The following is a 17,748-nucleotide window of genomic DNA, read 5'->3' on the forward strand; positions in this document are numbered from 1 at the left end:
GACGGTTTATATTATTAAAATTTAATAATTACCACACTAAAGTACCTAAAGAGTGGATTGTAAAGCTTTAGTGGATGTTAAATATCCCTTCTAAAATCATAAATGCCAACAAAGAACATTATTTTGTAGGAACCTTTAAGACATATAATAAATATAGTATTAATTTATTACTTAATTAATAATGTCTTATATATCAACCTAGTAATGGGAAACATCCATATGCACACTCATGCACTACATCCTATTTAGTTTGTCTAATTCCTCTATAGCGAATGTCTTCTGAGAATTAACCCGGAGGAAACCCAACACGGGGAGAACATGCAAACTCCGCACAGAAATATACCAACTGAACCAGCAGGGACTCCATTCAGCGACCTTTTTGCTTTAAAGTGACAGTGGTAACCACTGAGCCACCATATCACCCAAGTTTTATGTTTAATCCACTTAAATTGTGGAACCCAGCTATTTTTACAATGAATGATGTTTGCCGTTTGTTCAAACTACTTATTTAAAATGAGTAGAAACAACACAACTCATAAGGCTTTTGGTTCAATCGACTTAAATCTGTAAAAACTAATACATTAATTCCTCAATGTAATCCTGACACAAATCGACTGTGTGAAACCCAGCACTATATTACAGTGTAATACATTTTTTGTATGGATTCCCATCAGTATGTTCTGCCCGCTACTGAACTGCTGCATCTCCACAGGTATATTTGGGCAGCGTTTGGAAGACACCGTACAGTATGAGAGAAAGTTTGGTCCTCGACTGGCCCCTCTCTTAGTGGAGCAGTGTGTGGATTTCATCAGAGAACAGGGCCTTGATGAAGAAGGACTTTTCCGGATGCCAGGACAAGCCAACCTGGTGAAGGAGCTCCAGGAGGCCTTCGACTGCGGAGATAAACCTCAGTTTGACAGGTACACTGTAAAAAAAAAAAATATATATATATATATATATATATATGTATATATATATATATATATATATATATATATATATATATATATATATACAAACAAAAGTCATGACAACAAATGTTTTTTTAGTGCTACGTTAGCTCATTTTATTGAGTTACTCAGGTTTCATCTAATTTTGCTAAAGTTGAACTTAATATTTTGAGTCCGTTTAATTGAAGTGGAGATGACTATAGAAAATTGTATTTGATTTAACAAAAAAAAAATTAAGCTGCAAGAATTTTTACAGTATACTGAGCATAATCATTCATTCATTCATTTTTTCCCCCGCTTAGTACCTTTATTAATCGCCACAGCGGAATGAACCGCCAACTTATCCAGCATATGTTTTTAGGCAGCTGATGCCCTTCCAGCTGCATCCCAGTACTGGGAAACACCCACACACACACTCATTCACACACACTACGGACAATTTAGCCTACCCAATTCACCTATCCCGTATGTCTTTGGAGTGTGGGGGAAACCGAAGCACCCGGAGGAAACCTATGCAAACACAGGGAGAACATGCAAACTTCACACAGAAATGCCAACTGACCCAGCCGAGGCTTAAACCAGTGAACTTCTTGCTGTGAGGCGAAAGCCCTACCTACTGCGCCACTGCGTCGCCTGAGCATAACCATGAAATAGATAAACATACCCATCAACATTGGGATGTAAAAATAAGGGATAATCATAATATCCAGCATCTCTTATTGATAATGGAGCATTTCCAACAGTCATATCCTTTCATGAATTTACTGATTTGGAGAATGCATAGGATAGACGCATGTTTTTAATGGAGGGAATGTTTGCTGTTTGTTCAATCTACTTATTTACACAATTCTACAAATTACTACACAATTCTTGAGGTTTTTTTTTTTTTGGAGAGAAAACTGTATCATGTTATGCTCAACCTACCTAAATCTGTAGAAACTCCTAATTAACTCCTAATTAATTCCTTCATGTACATTTTTCCCCAAGATTAGAAATGTTAAAAGAAGAATTAGTGACATTATTAGTGTCAATTAGAGAGATGATATGTCAAAAAAGCAGGATATTAATATGTTTTATTACAGGATTTTTGTTTCATATTTTGAAATTTAAGTCCTCTACAATATATTTCTCATTTATTTAATTTTTAATATGTTTTTGTTATTTTATTTAATTAATTATATATATATATATATATATATATATATATATATATTTTTTTTTTTTTTTTTTTTTTTTTTTGGTGTATTTTGCAGGGACAGAATAAAAAAATATTACAGTCAAATATTTAAACAGAATGATAGCGGGATAGGATAGTAAATGATGTTGGAATCCAGAGGTTGCAGGGTGTGAATAAGCATCTCGGACTGTGCACACAGGGTTCCATTCGACTAATTGTTCAAGTGGTCCCAATGCAAATCGATTAAGTTAACAGTACAAATTTAGGTGGATCTCAAAAAATCTCAAGATTTGTGTTGTTTCAGCACATTTTAAATAAGTAGTTTGAACAAGCAGCATTTATTGAGTGCACTAACACTGCCATTGCTGTCTTTAGTAACACTGACGTCCACACTGTGGCTTCCCTGCTGAAGCTGTATCTCAGGGAGCTTCCAGAACCAGTGGTTCCCTTCTGCAAATATGAAGATTTCCTCACCTGCGCTCAGCTCCTGACCAAAGATGAGGAGGAGGTTAGTGAACACATGACATTCAAAACACTTGAGGATACACTAAAAAAAGTGTAAATAAGCAGTTTTCCATATTTTGTGATTTGTGTTTTATCCCCCCCCCCCCCTTATTTCTGCTTTAGAATTGCATTAAAAGATCTCGATCTTCCTTCTGACAACTTTTACCTTAAAACCATTGGAAAAGTGACTTTTATGAACATTTTTAATAGTTTAAAGCCCGCGATCAGTTTTGTGGCGGCCCGCGAGGCTTTTTATAAATGTTAATAGAATCTGGCCCGCTATACAGAAATGAACGTAATTCAATAAATAACCACCGGGTGTCGCTATTACATGCATTCAATTAAGCAGCAGTTCTTGTTATGATCTATCTATCTATAGTCCCTTTATTACTCTGGGGTCGCCACAGCGGAATGAACCGCCAACTTATCCAGCAAGTTTTTACACAGCAAATGCCCTTCCAGCCGCAACCCATCTCTGGGAAACATCTACACACACATTCACACACACTCATACACTACGGACAATTTAGCCTACCCAATTCACCTGTACCGCATGTCTTTGGACTGTGGGGGAAACCGGAGCACCCGGAGGAAACCCATGCGAAGGCAGGGAGAACATGCAAACTCCACACAGAAACGCCAACTGAGCCGAGGCTCGACCCAGCGACCTTCTTGCTACCTACTGCGCCACTGCCTCGCCACATTAAGTTATATGTTGTCTTATATTAAAACTAAAATAGAGCAATAGTTTTTAAGTTATTTTTTTGTAAAAAAAAAACAAAACTATTTTAAAAGAAACCATTTTAAACATAAGACGAACATGAAACTTTTCTATTTTCACAAACTACATTTTTTAAAGTACCTGAGAATAATACAGGGTTGCCAGGTCCACATTTTTATGTGATTTTTACATTAAAATAAATGTATAAAAATAACAGAAAGAATTAAATGCTTTTTAATGTATGGGGATGCCATATGTTGCTTTTTAATATTTGGACTAATATCGTTGAACTATTTTTGTAAGGCAGACCTGGCAACCCTGCTTAACATTACGTTACAAATTGTCATTAGTTTGAAACTGGTTTGTAATGATGAACACACTAATAATAATTGCCTTAAATATATCAAATGAAGGGCGAAGCAGTGGCGCAGTAGGTAGTGCTGTCGCCTCACAGCAAGAAGGTCGCTGGTTTGAACCTCAGCTCAGTTGGTGTTTCTGTGAGGAGTTTGCATGTTCTCCCTGCCTTCGCGTGGGTTTCCTCCGGGTGCTCCGGTTTCCCCCACAGTCCAAACACATGCGGTACAGGTGAATGGGGTAGGCTAAATTGTCCGTAGTGTATGTGTGTGTGTGTGGATGTTTCCTAGAGATGGGTTGTGGCTGGAAGGGCATCCACTACGTAAAAAAAACTTGCTGGATAAGTTGGAGGTTCATTCCGCTGTGGCAACCCTGGATTTATAAAGGGACTAAGCCGACAAGAAAATGAATGGACAGATCTGCTCTGACCTGTACTCGTTTGTTGAATTAGTTTTGTATTGAGCTGTGTGTGTTAGAATTAGTGCACAATATTTCAGCACTTCAAATCAAAATGCATATTTATGAGCTCGTAAAACAGAAATCTGTCACAGTCAGGATGCAGTTTGCTGGCCAATATTCCTCCCACATATTTCACAGCTGACATGACGCGATGCACAGATTCAGAAGATGCGTGAAGCTACTAATTCCTATATTAAAATCAACTTCAAACACTTTTAACACTTACTAAAGGCTCATTCTCTGTAAAAAACACCATTATTTTCACTTGAAACAAGAAAGAGTTTAGTTGCTTCACTGGATTTATGTTTCCACAGGGAATACAGGAATTAGGGAAGCTGGTGATGACGCTTCCAGCTGCCAATTTCAACCTTCTGAAGTATATATGCAAGTAAGTCCAACAACATCCTTTTAGACACATTTCTATCGAGTCATTTTGCTGGTTCAGTGCTGAAAGTGAGCTCCTTGCAGATTTCTGGATGAAGTGCAGTCTCACTCACATGAAAATAAAATGGGTGTGCAGAACTTGGCCACCGTGTTTGGACCAAATATGCTTCGCCCTAAAATGGAGGATCCAGTAGCTATTATGGAAGGTAAGCTTTAAGTAATTAAATTAAAGCTACTGCTTTGTAAAAGCGCAAACCTGATTTCAGCAAGTAGGACATGTTCCTGGATTTACATATATGTTGATCCTGGAACAGCACTAATATCAGCCAATCAGAATTAAGGAATACGTTTATGTAAAGTTTAGGCTTATGGTTAGATTTATGAACTTCTACATGATTGTTATCCAACTATTATTCCCCTCTGATTCTGGGAATAATTTACAGTTATGGTTGGGTTTAGGGGGAGGGGATAGATATGGATTACATTTTCCAACAGAATTGATGTTCCAGGATCAACATAGATTTTAATTCCAGGATTGTATCGTACTTGGCAAAATCATGACATGCTTTGTAAAAGACGCTTAAAAAAAAGACACTCGAGGGACAGGTTATTTGGCTTAAAATATGCTTTTCAGATGTTATAAGTATGTTAGTTTTAAGGATATCTATAAGCTAGTGTGCTACAAGTTACTTTTTTGACTGTTTGGCACCATCTTGTGTCTGAATAATGCGCAGGTTAGTGTATACTCCATCAGCTGTTTTAGTTTCTGTCAGCTGTGTATTTTTGACTGTTTGGCGCCATCTTGTGTCTGAATAATGCGCAGGTTAGTGTATACTCCATCAGCTGTTTTCGTTTCTGTCAGCTTTGTGTTGTTGACAGTTTGGCGTCATCTTGTGTCTGAATAATGCACAGGTTAGTGTATACTCCATCAGCTGTTTTAGTTTCTGTCAGCTTTGTGTTTTTGACTGTTTGGCGCCATCTTGTGTCTGAATAATGCACAGGTTAGTGTATACTCCATCAGCTGTTTTCGTTTCTGTCAGCTGTGTATTTTTGACTGTTTGGCGCCATCTTGTGTCTGAATAATGCACAGGTTAGTGTATACTCCATCAGCTGTTTTCGTTTCTGTCAGCTTTGTGTTGTTGACAGTTTGGCGCCATCTTGTGTCTGAATAATGCGCAGGTTAGTGTATACTCCATCAGCTGTTTTAGTTTCTGTCAGCTTTGTGTTTTTGACTGTTTGGCGCCATCTTGTGTCTGAATAATGCACAGGTTAGTGTATACTCCATCAGCTGTTTTCGTTTCTGTCAGCTGTGTATTTTTGACTGTTTGGCGCCATCTTGTGTCTGAATAATGCACAGGTTAGTGTATACTCCATCAGCTGTTTTCGTTTCTGTCAGCTGTGTATTTTTGACTGTTTGGCGCCATCTTGTGTCTGAATAATGCACAGGTTAGTGTATACTCCATCAGCTGTTTTCGTTTCTGTCAGCTTTGTGTTGTTGACAGTTTGGCGCCATCTTGTGTCTGAATAATGCGCAGGTTAGTGTATACTCCATCAGCTAGGTTCATTTCTGTCAGCTGAGTATTTTTGACTGTTTGGCGCCATCTTGTGTCTGAATAATGTACAGGTTAGTGTATACTCCATCAGCTAAGTTCATTTCTGTCAGCTGAGTATTTTTGACTGTTTGGCGCCATCTTGTGTCTGAATAATGCTCAGGTTAGTTTATACTCCAGGGGTCACCAACATGGTGCCCGTGGGCACCAGGTAGCCCGCCAGGTTCACATGAGTTGCCCGCAGGCCTGTTCTAAAAATAGCTCACCATAACACCACATATAAGTAAGCTGCATCTAACACTGACGCGCACCTCTTGAAAAATCTAACTAGTGCAAGCTCTGTGATGGGTCGGCTTGGTAGCGGTGATGAGTGTGTGCGGTGCTGAGAGCCACAAGCCTGATGGAGCGAGTGTTTACATGCGTCAAGTCCTGTGGAGGAGCTCCAGATGGAAACTTTTGTTTTGTGTTTACCTTATGATTAAAGTTTATCCACATCCGTCGGTTTCTGCCTCTAAATGAGCAAGATTGAGCTACTTGTACATTAAGATAGTGTTTAGAAAAAAACAAAACACCCGCGAAGAAACTCGACACAGAGTAGGGCTGGGCCAATAAATGCTATTTAATCGAATCACGATACAATTTACGTCAATTACAATGATCAGCTCTGGACTTGTATTATCTATGTTGATCTAAGAGCCAATCACACAGCAGAAATGTGCAACGATAGGAATCGAAAAGTGTGTTGGTATTAGAGATGTACCAAATTTTTGGCCACTGAAAATTTATCGGCAAAAATATGTTATGCCATTTAACGGACCCTTTAATTTCTGTGCCTTCAGTCAGCCTTTAATGTCAAGCCGTTTTTAACATATGTGTGTTTTCCAGGCACCTCCCTGGTTCAGCATCTCATGACGGTGCTCATAAGCGAGCATGATCGCCTATACACCGAAAAAGACTCCGAAGCCTCTCAGACTCAGACAGAAGACCAAAACCAGCAGCAAAATCAACCCTCCACCCTTGTCGACTGGATCTCCGAAGAGGATCTGAACACCACCGGCCCACCGACAGCCAAAAATGACCCTTCCAGCAGCAGTGCCTCGTCAGTGGACGGCGTTTCCACATCCAAAACGATGCCTCAGGGAAAAGGAGAGACGGCTGTGAGTCCTAGTAAACAGCCTAAGACTCTTCCAGGGTGGAAATATACGTTTAATAAAGGCTCCTCTCCAAGACCGCAGTCTGCTAAAGTCAGTGGATCCGCGGTGGACGTGTCCTCAAGTGGGAACTGGCTCATGAATGGACTCTCTTCACTCCGTGGACACCGCCGCACCTCTTCTGGGGAACGTTCAAGAGATTCGGGTTCCTCTCAGAGACTTTCCACTTACGATAACGTCACGTCTTCGTCCAGTCTGGGTAGTGTATTGAGTATGGACAGCACGCCGTGGTCCAGCTCATCATGTGAGATCTCCGTCCCAGACTCTGGAAGTGATCCTTTGGGAACTGAAGACGGGCCGCAGACGGAGCCTAGTGTTCTAGAGGAGCGCACCACTGACGATGAAACCAAGTCTACTGGACAAGAGGACAGTTCAGCGGAGCATCGAGCCAGTGGTTTGTTTAGAAGTGATAATGGGAACGCCGCAGCACCGCTTATTAGAGTTGTGGATGAAGATGCTGATGAAAGTACATCATCTCTGGTCAATGTCGTGGCTGAGCTGAAAGAGGAGCTGAGAGCGCAGAAACAGACGTATGAATCTAGGATTAAAAAGTAAGGCGGCTGTTTGTGAATGAGTGCAGTTGCATTGCTTTAATAAAGTATATTAGTAATAATAGTAGTGCTGTCAAGCGAATAATTGCAATTAGTCGTACTAATAATAATATTTCAAGGTAATGTTTTGTAATAATGTTGATTTATGTTATTATAATCATATATTTGCATATATTTTCATGGCAGGGGTTTACTTTTTTTTCTTGTTTTACTCAAAACACCTTGAAATGTGCTTCCACGATGTCCATAACTGTCAATTACATATGCAGATTAATTCATTACGTTTTCCTCTGACCAAAATCCAGCATCTTAAACCATCATCATATTGACATTTATTCATCAAGTAGGCAACCTAAATCCATCATCTGATAGACGTCATAGTGGTAATGTCCACACAACGTCAAGCTGACGTTGATGTTAGTTTGGCTGTTGGACATTGCTCACTCTCAGAAATAAAGGTACGCGAGCTGTCACTGGGGTGGTACCTTTTCAAAAGGTACACATTTGTACTTAAAGGGTCCATATTGGTACCTTGGAAGTATATATTAGTACCTAGAAAATTTAAGAGGAACACTTTTGTACTTTTTAGGTACTAATATGTACCCTTAAGGTATTAATATGAACCTTTTTGTTACAAATTGCACCTTTTTTACCTTTTGAAAAGGTACCACACCAGCGGCAGCTCTCGTACCTTTATTTCTGAGAGTGCTGTCGGCCTGACGTTGAGTTCTGACGTCAAACCGATTTTCATTTCCAAACAAAACACACCGTCCCCGGGATGCTGAGGTACAACGTCAATCAGCGCCTCATCAGTGGACGGCGTTTCCACAATCAAAACGATGCCTAAGAGAAAAGGAGAGACGGCTTTGAGTCCTAGTAAACAGCCTAAGACTCTTCCAGGGTGGAAATATACATTTAATAAAGGCTCCTCTCCAAGACCGCAGTCTGCTAAAGTGAGTGGATCTGTGGTGGACGTGTCCTCAAGTGGGAATTTGCTCATGAATGGACTCTCTTCACTCCGTGGACACCGGTGCACCTCTTCTGGGGAACATTCAAGAGATTCTGGTTCTTCTCAGGGACTTTCCACTTACGATATGTACCCTTAAGGTATTAATATGAACCTTTTTGTTACAAATTGTACCTTTTGAAAAGGTACCACACCAGTGACAGCTCTCGTACCTTTATTTCTGAGAGTGCTGTCAGCCTGACGTTGAGTTCTGACGTCAAAACGATTTTCATTTCCAAACAAAACACACCGTCCCCAGGATGCTGAGGTACAACGTCAATCAGCGCCTCATCAGTGGACGGCGTTTCCACATCCAAAACGATGCCCAAGTGAAAAGGAGAGACGGCTGTGAGTCCTAGTAAACAGCCTAAGACTCTTCCAGGGTGGAAATATACGTTTAATAAAGGCTCCTCTCCAAGACCGCAGTCTGCTAAAGTGAGTGGATCCGCGGTGGACGTGTCCTCAAGTGGGAACTGGCTCATGAATGGACTCTCTTCACTCCGTGGACACCGGCGCACCACTCTAGGGAACGTTCAAGAGATTCGGGTTCCTCTCAGAGACTTTCCACTTACGATATGTACCCTTAAGGTATTAATATGAACCTTTTGTTCAAATTGTACCTTTTTTACCTTTTGAAAAGGTACCACACCAGTGACAGCTCTCGTACCATTATTTCTGAGAGTGCTGTCAGCCTGACGTTGAGTTCTGACGTCAAACTGATTTTCATTTCCAAACAAGACACAACGTCCCCAGGATGCTGAGGTACAACGTCAATCTAACGCCATATTGCCGTCTTGTGCCTGCTGGGTGTTTAAAGCCATTATGGTCATCATACATTCTCAGAAATAAAGGTACATGAGCTGTCACTGGGGTGGTACCTTTTCGAAAGGTACGCATTTGTACCTAAAAGGTCAATTTTAATACCTCAAAGGTACATATTGGTACCTAAAAAGTACAAAAGTGTTCCTATTAAAATTTGTTGGTTTTAATATTTACTTTTGACGTACTGATATGGACCCTTCAAGTACAAATGTGTACCTTTTGAAAAAGGTACCAGCTCATGTACCTTTATTTCTGAGATGGTACAGTAAACATCCGTCATCTTCTCATCAGTGACCTGCATCTAAACAGACTCTGGGTCAATGCGTGTAAAGATTTTGGACATCCTCTTGGACACTTTTAATGCTTCCAAACAGTTTGCTGTAACTATAAATCACCCATGTCTTGAGGTAGTTCATGATGATGCGATTTACCTTCTGTATAGATTTGAATGGACAGGAATCACAGGACTGATATTTCTAATCCTCATAGACGGGAAAAAATAAAGTAGTGACTGCAGGTTGAAGGAAAACAGTGGAGTATAAGTACCAATACAGACTAAAAATGTACTGAAGGGAAAGTAAAAGTAGAACTACTTACTAAATTACAATTCCTGAGAAAAACTACTCAATTACAGTGGTTTGATTATTTGTAATAAGTTACTTTACACCACTGTAAATACCGAATTAATTAAAAAAACCGAGCCCTATTAGGAAGACAGTGGTATTTATCAACTTAATTTTAAAAAATCAGCAAAAATAATAATAATAATAATAATAATAATATGCAATAATCTAAATAACCCATATGTTTTGCATCAGTTTTATTAGGCATATACAGTTGAAGTCAGAATTATTAGTCCCCCTGTTTATTTTTTTCCCCAATTTTTAACGGAGAGAAAATTTTTTCAACACATTTCTAAACGTAATAGTTTTAATAACTAATTTCTAATAACTGATTTATTTTAGCTTTGCCATGATGACAGCACATAATATTTGACTAAATATTCCTCGACACTTAAAGTGGCATTTAAAGGCTTAATTAGGGTAATTAGGTTAACTAGGCAGGTTAGGGTAATTAGGCTTATTGTATAACGATGGTTTGTTCTGTGGATTATCGAGAAAAATATAGACTAAAGGGGCTAATAATATTGTCCCTAAAATGGTGTTTAAAAAATTTAAAACTGCTTTTATTCTAGGCTAAATAAAACATATAAGACTTTCTCTGGAAGAAAAAATATTATCAGACATACTGTAAATATTTCCTTGCTCTGTTAAACATCATTTGCGAAATATTTAAAAAAGAAGAAAAAAATCGAAAGGGGCTAATAATTCTGACTTCAACTGTGTATATTATGTTGTTTTGTTTTTTAATTGGTTCAGTAGTGATGGGGATGCATGTATTGTCCACTCACATATGCATGTGTTCTGCCCTCTGCAGGCTGGAAGAGTCAAACACAGCCCTGTGTGCTCATATGGAGAGACTTGAGCAAGAGATGGAGCAGGACAGGAAACGGAAACGAATGCTGGAGATCAAACTCAGAAACTCTGAACGTGCCCGCGAGGACGCAGAAAACCGCAATCGCCTACTGGAGAAAGAAATGGAGGACTTCTTCGCCACGCTGGGAGACCTGGCTCTCGGAAGCCGCACCAGTGACATATAAAGCAGAAATAACACACACACACACACACACACACCCAAAGTCAAGAGGACCACGCAAAATGTTGATTCAAAAAGCACTCAGGCGTCTTCATAATTCATACCGACAACTTTATGTCTGTAAAATTGACTCTTTGTTGTATTTTAAGCCTGATTAGATGAAATAAGTACAAGAGCATCTTTTGCATGTTCAAGGATTCCAGAATGAATACTAAAAAGGTACAAGCAGATCTGTTCACGTAAAAACAGCGAGTAAACCTGTTGCTTTAGATTTCTTCATTGAATGAACTGTTAACAGGCCTGTAGCCTGGGGGGTTCGGGTGGTTAAAAAGAACTACCCCCCCCCCCCCCCCCCCCCCCCCCCACCCCCCCCCCCCCCCACTAACAAAGGTCCAAAACTTGCCATTGGTCCTGAATTTTAGCCACTACAGACCTTTTTCTTGGAATGCAAAATTACCCATTATGCTTTGCGTGTATGCGCTAAGAGAATGCGAAGAACTTCCGGTCGGCAGCTGATGCGTGTAAACAGTCGCATTTGGACAGCTTTGAAACGATAGTTTTAATCTATTTTACCTGCTTTTATCCTCTCTGAACTAATACTGTTGTCCATCAGCAGCATCTCCTGGACTGATCATTTAAAGAAATGTGATCTAATAGGATGGAAAACAGCTGCTGTGAGGCGTTTTCCCCTCGTTGTCAGACGGCATCTTCTGCAGTTTAAATGAAGCCTCGTCATTGCTAAAGTCAACATTTTCTCTTTATTTCAAATATATAACCAGCCCAAACTAATGTAGTTCACCAAAATGTTTGACACACACACTTAGCCAATACTGTGCCACTGACACACTGATTTAATAACTGTGACAAAGTGAAAATATAGGCTAGTGTCATTTCCAAATAACAGAAAAACACAAACCGTGGTGAAAACAACACACGAAATACACAAACGGCTCGTGATTAGAATGAACAGCAAATCAGCAGCAGAGGATCAATAACAGACTTTTATTGCTCATTTTTGTAAATTGCACGACTTTCATACCTGTTAAGTTTCATGCCAGTACTCTGGTTTGCTCTCTCTCTCTCTCTCTCGCTGTGTGTTAAAGAGCCGCTGAGCTAACACTGTATTTCTGACGGCAGACACGTGAACTAGGAGAACGTTTTTCTCGTATTTCTGACGCGTTTGAACCACATGTGACAGATTATAACGGCTTTAACAGACACATTTCTAAGTTTTGTGTCACAAAAACACTCTGTTCTCCATTAAAAACGTCATTGAAACCCATTTTCAGAGCGCAAATTACCAGTTGTACACGCTGTAAACGGAAGTTTTCACATTCTACCGGAAGACGCTGGTCGCTATTGCGCCCTCCATGCAGCAGCCATGAAAAAGGTCTATATTCTCATCTATTTTGACTGCTATGGCATCATAAATTGTGGAAATAACCCATCGAAGGTGTTAAGAAAACGCAAAATATGACATGTGAAGTCAACAGACTACAAAAAAATCAAAAACATTTTACAAGTAGCCTAACTTTTATTTTAAATCTGGAATCTTATTCTTGCAATATAGGTCCCTTAACCAAGATGAAAACCGCAATTCCCAAGCGCGTACAGGGTTCAATGTTAAGGATTATTTCCACTGGCCTGACTGGACCAGTGGTTCAGATTTTTACTTGCCCTGCCAAAGTTTTCACTGGCCCCACCAAAAAAAAAAAGTGAATTGCTATTTCTTAGCCACATATTTTAAATAATGTGTCAAAAATAAATGTCTGTGAATCTATAATTTAAATATTTTATAAATGTTAAAAAAAAATAGCAGTAAAACATAGCAGTATGGAAAATGTGCATGTGTTTTATTGCAAAACAAAAAGTGACTGACTTAAAAGTGACGGCAAACCAAGCAAAACCCACGTCGTCTTGTACCCAGGTCAACAGACGTTTTCTGTTAGCCTCATATTTTGATGTGACGTCAGGTTGCTGTCTCTTTGCTGTACTGGTTTTTACCAGGTTATGGAAAAAAAAATACTTGCTTACAACATCCAATCAGATATACGAAAACGATAAGATATGGTGTTTACGACTTCACAGAGAAGGCAGCATTCAAAGACTTAAAAGAACAAATAGTTTCTTGATTCTCAGGGTGCTTTCACACCTACACTTTTGTTTCGGAACGTATCTCGTTTGCCCAGTTAGCACGGTTCGTTTGGCATATGTGAACAGGGCAATCGCGCTCTGTTCCACGAAAAAAGTAATCGCTCCGAGATTGCTTGAATGAGGTGGTCTCGGCTCGATTAAAACGAACCCTGGAGCGGTTCGATTGCAGTGAGAAAGCGATCCGATCCGAGCGCGGTTATATCACAGTGTTTTATGGATATGTAATAGGCATACGGCTATATGAAGAGAGAATTATGAGTAGGGCGGGAAGTTTCGCGAGTCTCCGGATGCCCGCAAACAAGTGATGATCTCCCGGTAATCTCGCGTCTCTCTCCCAGTCCTCAAATAGGCATCGTCGCGCACCCTTCTCACCCCTCCCCACCGCGTCTCTCCTCAGACACGTCACGCGCACCCTGTCAATCACCATCAAACCACCACCTCTCCTGACAGCTGAGCGGGACGCTGCAAAATAAACCCTGACACTCTGACCAATGTGAGGAGAGTTTACTCGCACGTGACTTGTTTTAGCTCTTTTGGTCCGATTAGAAACTTTGCAGTGTGAAAGTGAACCGCTCCAAGAGCAAAGAGCAACAATGTAACAATTTTAATCTCTGTTTCGGAACAACTGAATCGATTCACAGGTGTGAAAGCACCCTTAGACTGTATTTGCATGCAATTGATAAATAGTAGCAGGCAAATTGAAATTTAGTGACCTGATTGGGCCAGTAACGATTCTGTCTACTGTCCCGAGCATCTCTTACACTGACACCGGGCCATTGGGCAGTCCTTATTGTTGAACCCTGGCGTATTGAACTGTGGAGGTCGTACCGTACAGTTCAATATTACATTGAGAACCATGGCATCCCTAGTAAGTACACAATGTAAACGCAAAAGAGTCAAGCTTAAATGATCAAAACTCTTGGGGAGTTTTTAAAATAGGCCTATTTTGGAAAAAAAGGTGTTGTGTTCCTTTAAGACAACTTTCTTTTTTTAAGTAACTAAAAGCTTTTTACAGTATTGGTACATTTAGCAGACCACTGCCCGAGAAAAACACAGAGGCTGGGACGGTGACTTGTGTTGAGAATGTGATCTCACTTGGTTAAAATGGCGGATGTTTTGGTGCACTGTCAAAGCCACTTCCCATTTACACAAAAAACACAAACGCTGTGACTTTTGTCAGTCGATCGAATTTATTTGACACGGTTTAAGTGTATAGAAGGTCTAGAAATGCTCCGTGGATGTTTCTTAAAGTGAGTGATCAAATGTTATAGATTTTGTAGACTCGGCTCATTCTCTGAACTGTTGCATAGTAGGTCATATATTATATATTAGCATGATGGCCGTGTAGCCTAATGGTTGACTTTTGTTCCAGGCTGCTAATAGGATCGTTTCAGGTTCAATCTCCAGAAGAAGAGACCCAGAAACTGGACATCACCACTGTGCCCTCAAGCAAAACTGCTTTTTTGCTGCTCAACATGTTTCGGTTACTCAATCCAGTTGGATGTTACTAGACGGACAGCTTTTACAGAGGACATATTTAGAGTATGTGAAGATGTTATACATCATTATGATTGTAGACTATGATTATTCATGAGGATTAGTCTCGTGTGCTGTGCTGAAAAGTGTCACTGTTGGTGGTATGTCATTATTCACAAAGATTTAAATTAAATGGTAAACTTTAAAGAACGCAACTGATCTGTTGTCTGCTTTGTCATCGGTTACACAGAAGTGTCTTATTTTCTATGAATTTGCAATAGGGTAAATACGTAACATTTAGCACTATACTGTAGGTCCATTAACCAAGGTGAAATAATGTAAACGAAAGGGTAAAATAAATACCTGTTAGCCCTATAGGTCCATTAACCAAGGTGAAATAATGTAAACGAAAGGGTAAATAAATACCAGTTAGCCTTATAGGTCCCCTAACCAAGGTGAATTATTGTAAACAAAGGGGTAAAATATCAGTATAGTCCAATAGATCACTAACTAAGGTGAAAAAATGTAAACAAAAGGGTAAATACATACCAGTTAGCCCTATAGGTCCATTAACCAAGGTGAAATAATGTAAACAAAAGGGTAAATACATACCAGTTAGCCCTATAGGTCCATTAACCAAGGTAAAATAATGTAAACAAAAGGGTAAATAAATACCAGTTAGCCTTTTAGGTCCCCTAAACAAGGTGAATTATTGTAAACAAAGGGGTAAATATCAGTATAGTCCAATAGATCACTAACCTAGGTGAAAAAATGTAAACAAAAGGGTAAATAAATACCAGTTAGCCCTATAGGTCCATTAACCAAGGTGAAATAATATAAACAAAAGGGTAAATAAATACCAGTTAGCCTTATAGGTCCCCTAACCAAGGTGAATTATTGTAAAAAAAAGGGGTATAATATAAGTATAGTCCAATAGATCACTAACTAAGGTGAAAAAATGTAAACAAAAGGGTAAATAAATACCAGTTAGCCCTATAGGTCCATTAACCAAGGTGAAATAATGTAAACAAAAGGGTAAATAAATACCAGTTAGCCCTATAGGTCCATTAACCAAGGTGAAATAATGTAAACGAAAGGGTAAATAAATACCAGTTAGCCCTATAGGTCCATTAACCAAGGTGAAATAATGTAAACAAAAGGATAAATAAATACCAGTTAGCCTTATAGGTCCCCTAACCAAGGTGAATTATTGTAAACAAAGGGGTAAATATCAGTATAGTCCAATAGATCACTAACCTAGGTGAAAAAAATGTAAACAAAAGGATAAATAAATACCAGTTAGCCCTATAGGTCCCCTAACAAAGGTAAAATAATGTAAACAAAAGGGTAAATAAATACCAGTTAGCCCTATAGGTCCAATAACCAAGGTAAATTATCGTTAACAAAGGGTAAATAAATACCAGTTAGCTCTATAGGTCCCTTAAACAAGGTGAATTAATGTAAACAAAAATGCCAGTTAGCCCTATAGGTCCCTTGACCAAGGTGAATTAATGTAGAGAGAGGTAAAAATGTCAGTTAACCCTATAGGTCCCTTAATGAAGGTGAATTAACGTAGACAAAGAATTAAATACACCAGTTAGCCCTTTAGGTCCCTTAACCATGGTGAATTAATGTAAACAAAGAGTTATAGTTAGCCCTATAGGTCCCTTAAACAAGGTGAATTAATGTAAACAGAAATGCCAGATAGCCCTATAGGTCCCTTGACTAATGTGAATTAATGTTAAAAAAGGAGTAAATAAATACCAGTTAGCCCTATATGTAACTTAAACGAGGTGAATTAATAGTAAACAAAGAGGTAAATATCAGATAGTCCAATCACTTAACCAAGCTGAATTCATGTAAACAAAAATACCAGTCAGCCCCGTATGTCCCCTAATCAAGGTGAAATAATGTAAACAAAAGGGTAAATAAATACCAGTTAGCTTTATAGGTCCCTTAACCACGGTGAATTAATGTAAACAAAGGGGTAAATACCAGTTAGCCCTGTATGTCCGTTAACCAAGGTGAAATAAATGTAGACTAAGAGGTAAATCAACCAGTTAAGTCCCTTAACCAATGTGAATTAAAGGGGTAAACCAGTTAGCCCCCCATAACCAAGGTGAATTAATGTGATCAAACGGGTTCCACCAAAACACAACATAACAGGCACAAGAAACACTCCAGTTTCTTAAATAAGATAGACTAATTTTACAACTCACCTAGGATGAACAGTTGAGTTTACCATTGTTTAATCCATTCTGCCAATCTGGCGGGAGCACATTTAGCTTATTAGCTTATAGTTGAATGGATCACACGGGTGCTGTACATAAAACCCATCTTATACATTCATTCTGTTTTCCTAAATTAGTCCAGCAAAAGTAAAAGAAACGAGTGAGTGAATCATGTGCACCGGAAAGGATGCCTGTTGTACTGCCTTGCTTTTTGATCAGTTTTTTTTTTCACTCAGAAGGAGACTTGCTTAAACCCTGGTAGTTAGTTAAGACTCAGCGAGTTGTCTAATTATGAAACAGACTTTTGATTTCTGTCATGTATGCAAACGTTACTTTAAATTATTTAGTTAATTATTTACCTTACATTGATTTGACTGCGCTTCAGACGCCATCTTGTGGTCAGACGCGGGAATTCCTTTGGAGCGCGAACTTTCAAAGTGCATTATAGGGATTTTCTAGCTGTTGAGTGCGCTTCATAATGTCCACTATTGGTTTCGCACATAACTTCAAAAGACTTTCCCTCAAACAGGCACTATGAGGGT

At 39.2% G+C, this 17,748-nt stretch overlaps 1 protein-coding gene and 1 long non-coding RNA gene across 3 annotated transcripts in view; one reads left to right on the forward strand and one right to left on the reverse strand.

The window, feature by feature from the left end:
- The window catches only part of arhgap22b (Rho GTPase activating protein 22b), a 49,567-nt gene extending 34,377 nt beyond the window's left edge, over positions 1-15,190 (forward strand). The window contains exons 5-10 of the mRNA XM_087275555.1: positions 713-920; positions 2,503-2,635; positions 4,480-4,553; positions 4,634-4,755; positions 6,985-7,861; positions 11,127-15,190. Of these exons, the coding sequence (XP_087131681.1) occupies positions 713-920; positions 2,503-2,635; positions 4,480-4,553; positions 4,634-4,755; positions 6,985-7,861; positions 11,127-11,349 (1,637 nt within the window). The 3' untranslated portion in view covers positions 11,350-15,190. The remainder of the gene's footprint in view (positions 1-712; positions 921-2,502; positions 2,636-4,479; positions 4,554-4,633; positions 4,756-6,984; positions 7,862-11,126) is intronic.
- Positions 543-17,632, reverse strand: LOC147841249 (uncharacterized). 2 transcript variants are annotated; one of them, XR_015503746.1, is made up of 3 exons: positions 17,566-17,632; positions 2,513-2,614; positions 543-925 (listed from the first exon to the last, which is right to left on the reverse strand). It is a non-coding gene; the product is annotated as an uncharacterized LOC147841249 (long non-coding RNA). The 2 variants fall into 2 exon arrangements; XR_015503745.1 differs by lacking the exon at positions 17,566-17,632 and adding an exon at positions 11,101-11,316 and having other exon boundaries at positions 2,483-2,614.
- Positions 17,633-17,748: the final 116 nt, after the last annotated feature.

The sequence above is a fragment of the Danio rerio genome, chromosome 12 (assembly GCF_052040795.2).
Source record: "Danio rerio strain M-AB ecotype USA chromosome 12, GRCz13ab, whole genome shotgun sequence".
In the NCBI taxonomy this organism is placed as follows: Eukaryota; Metazoa; Chordata; class Actinopteri; order Cypriniformes; family Danionidae; genus Danio; species Danio rerio.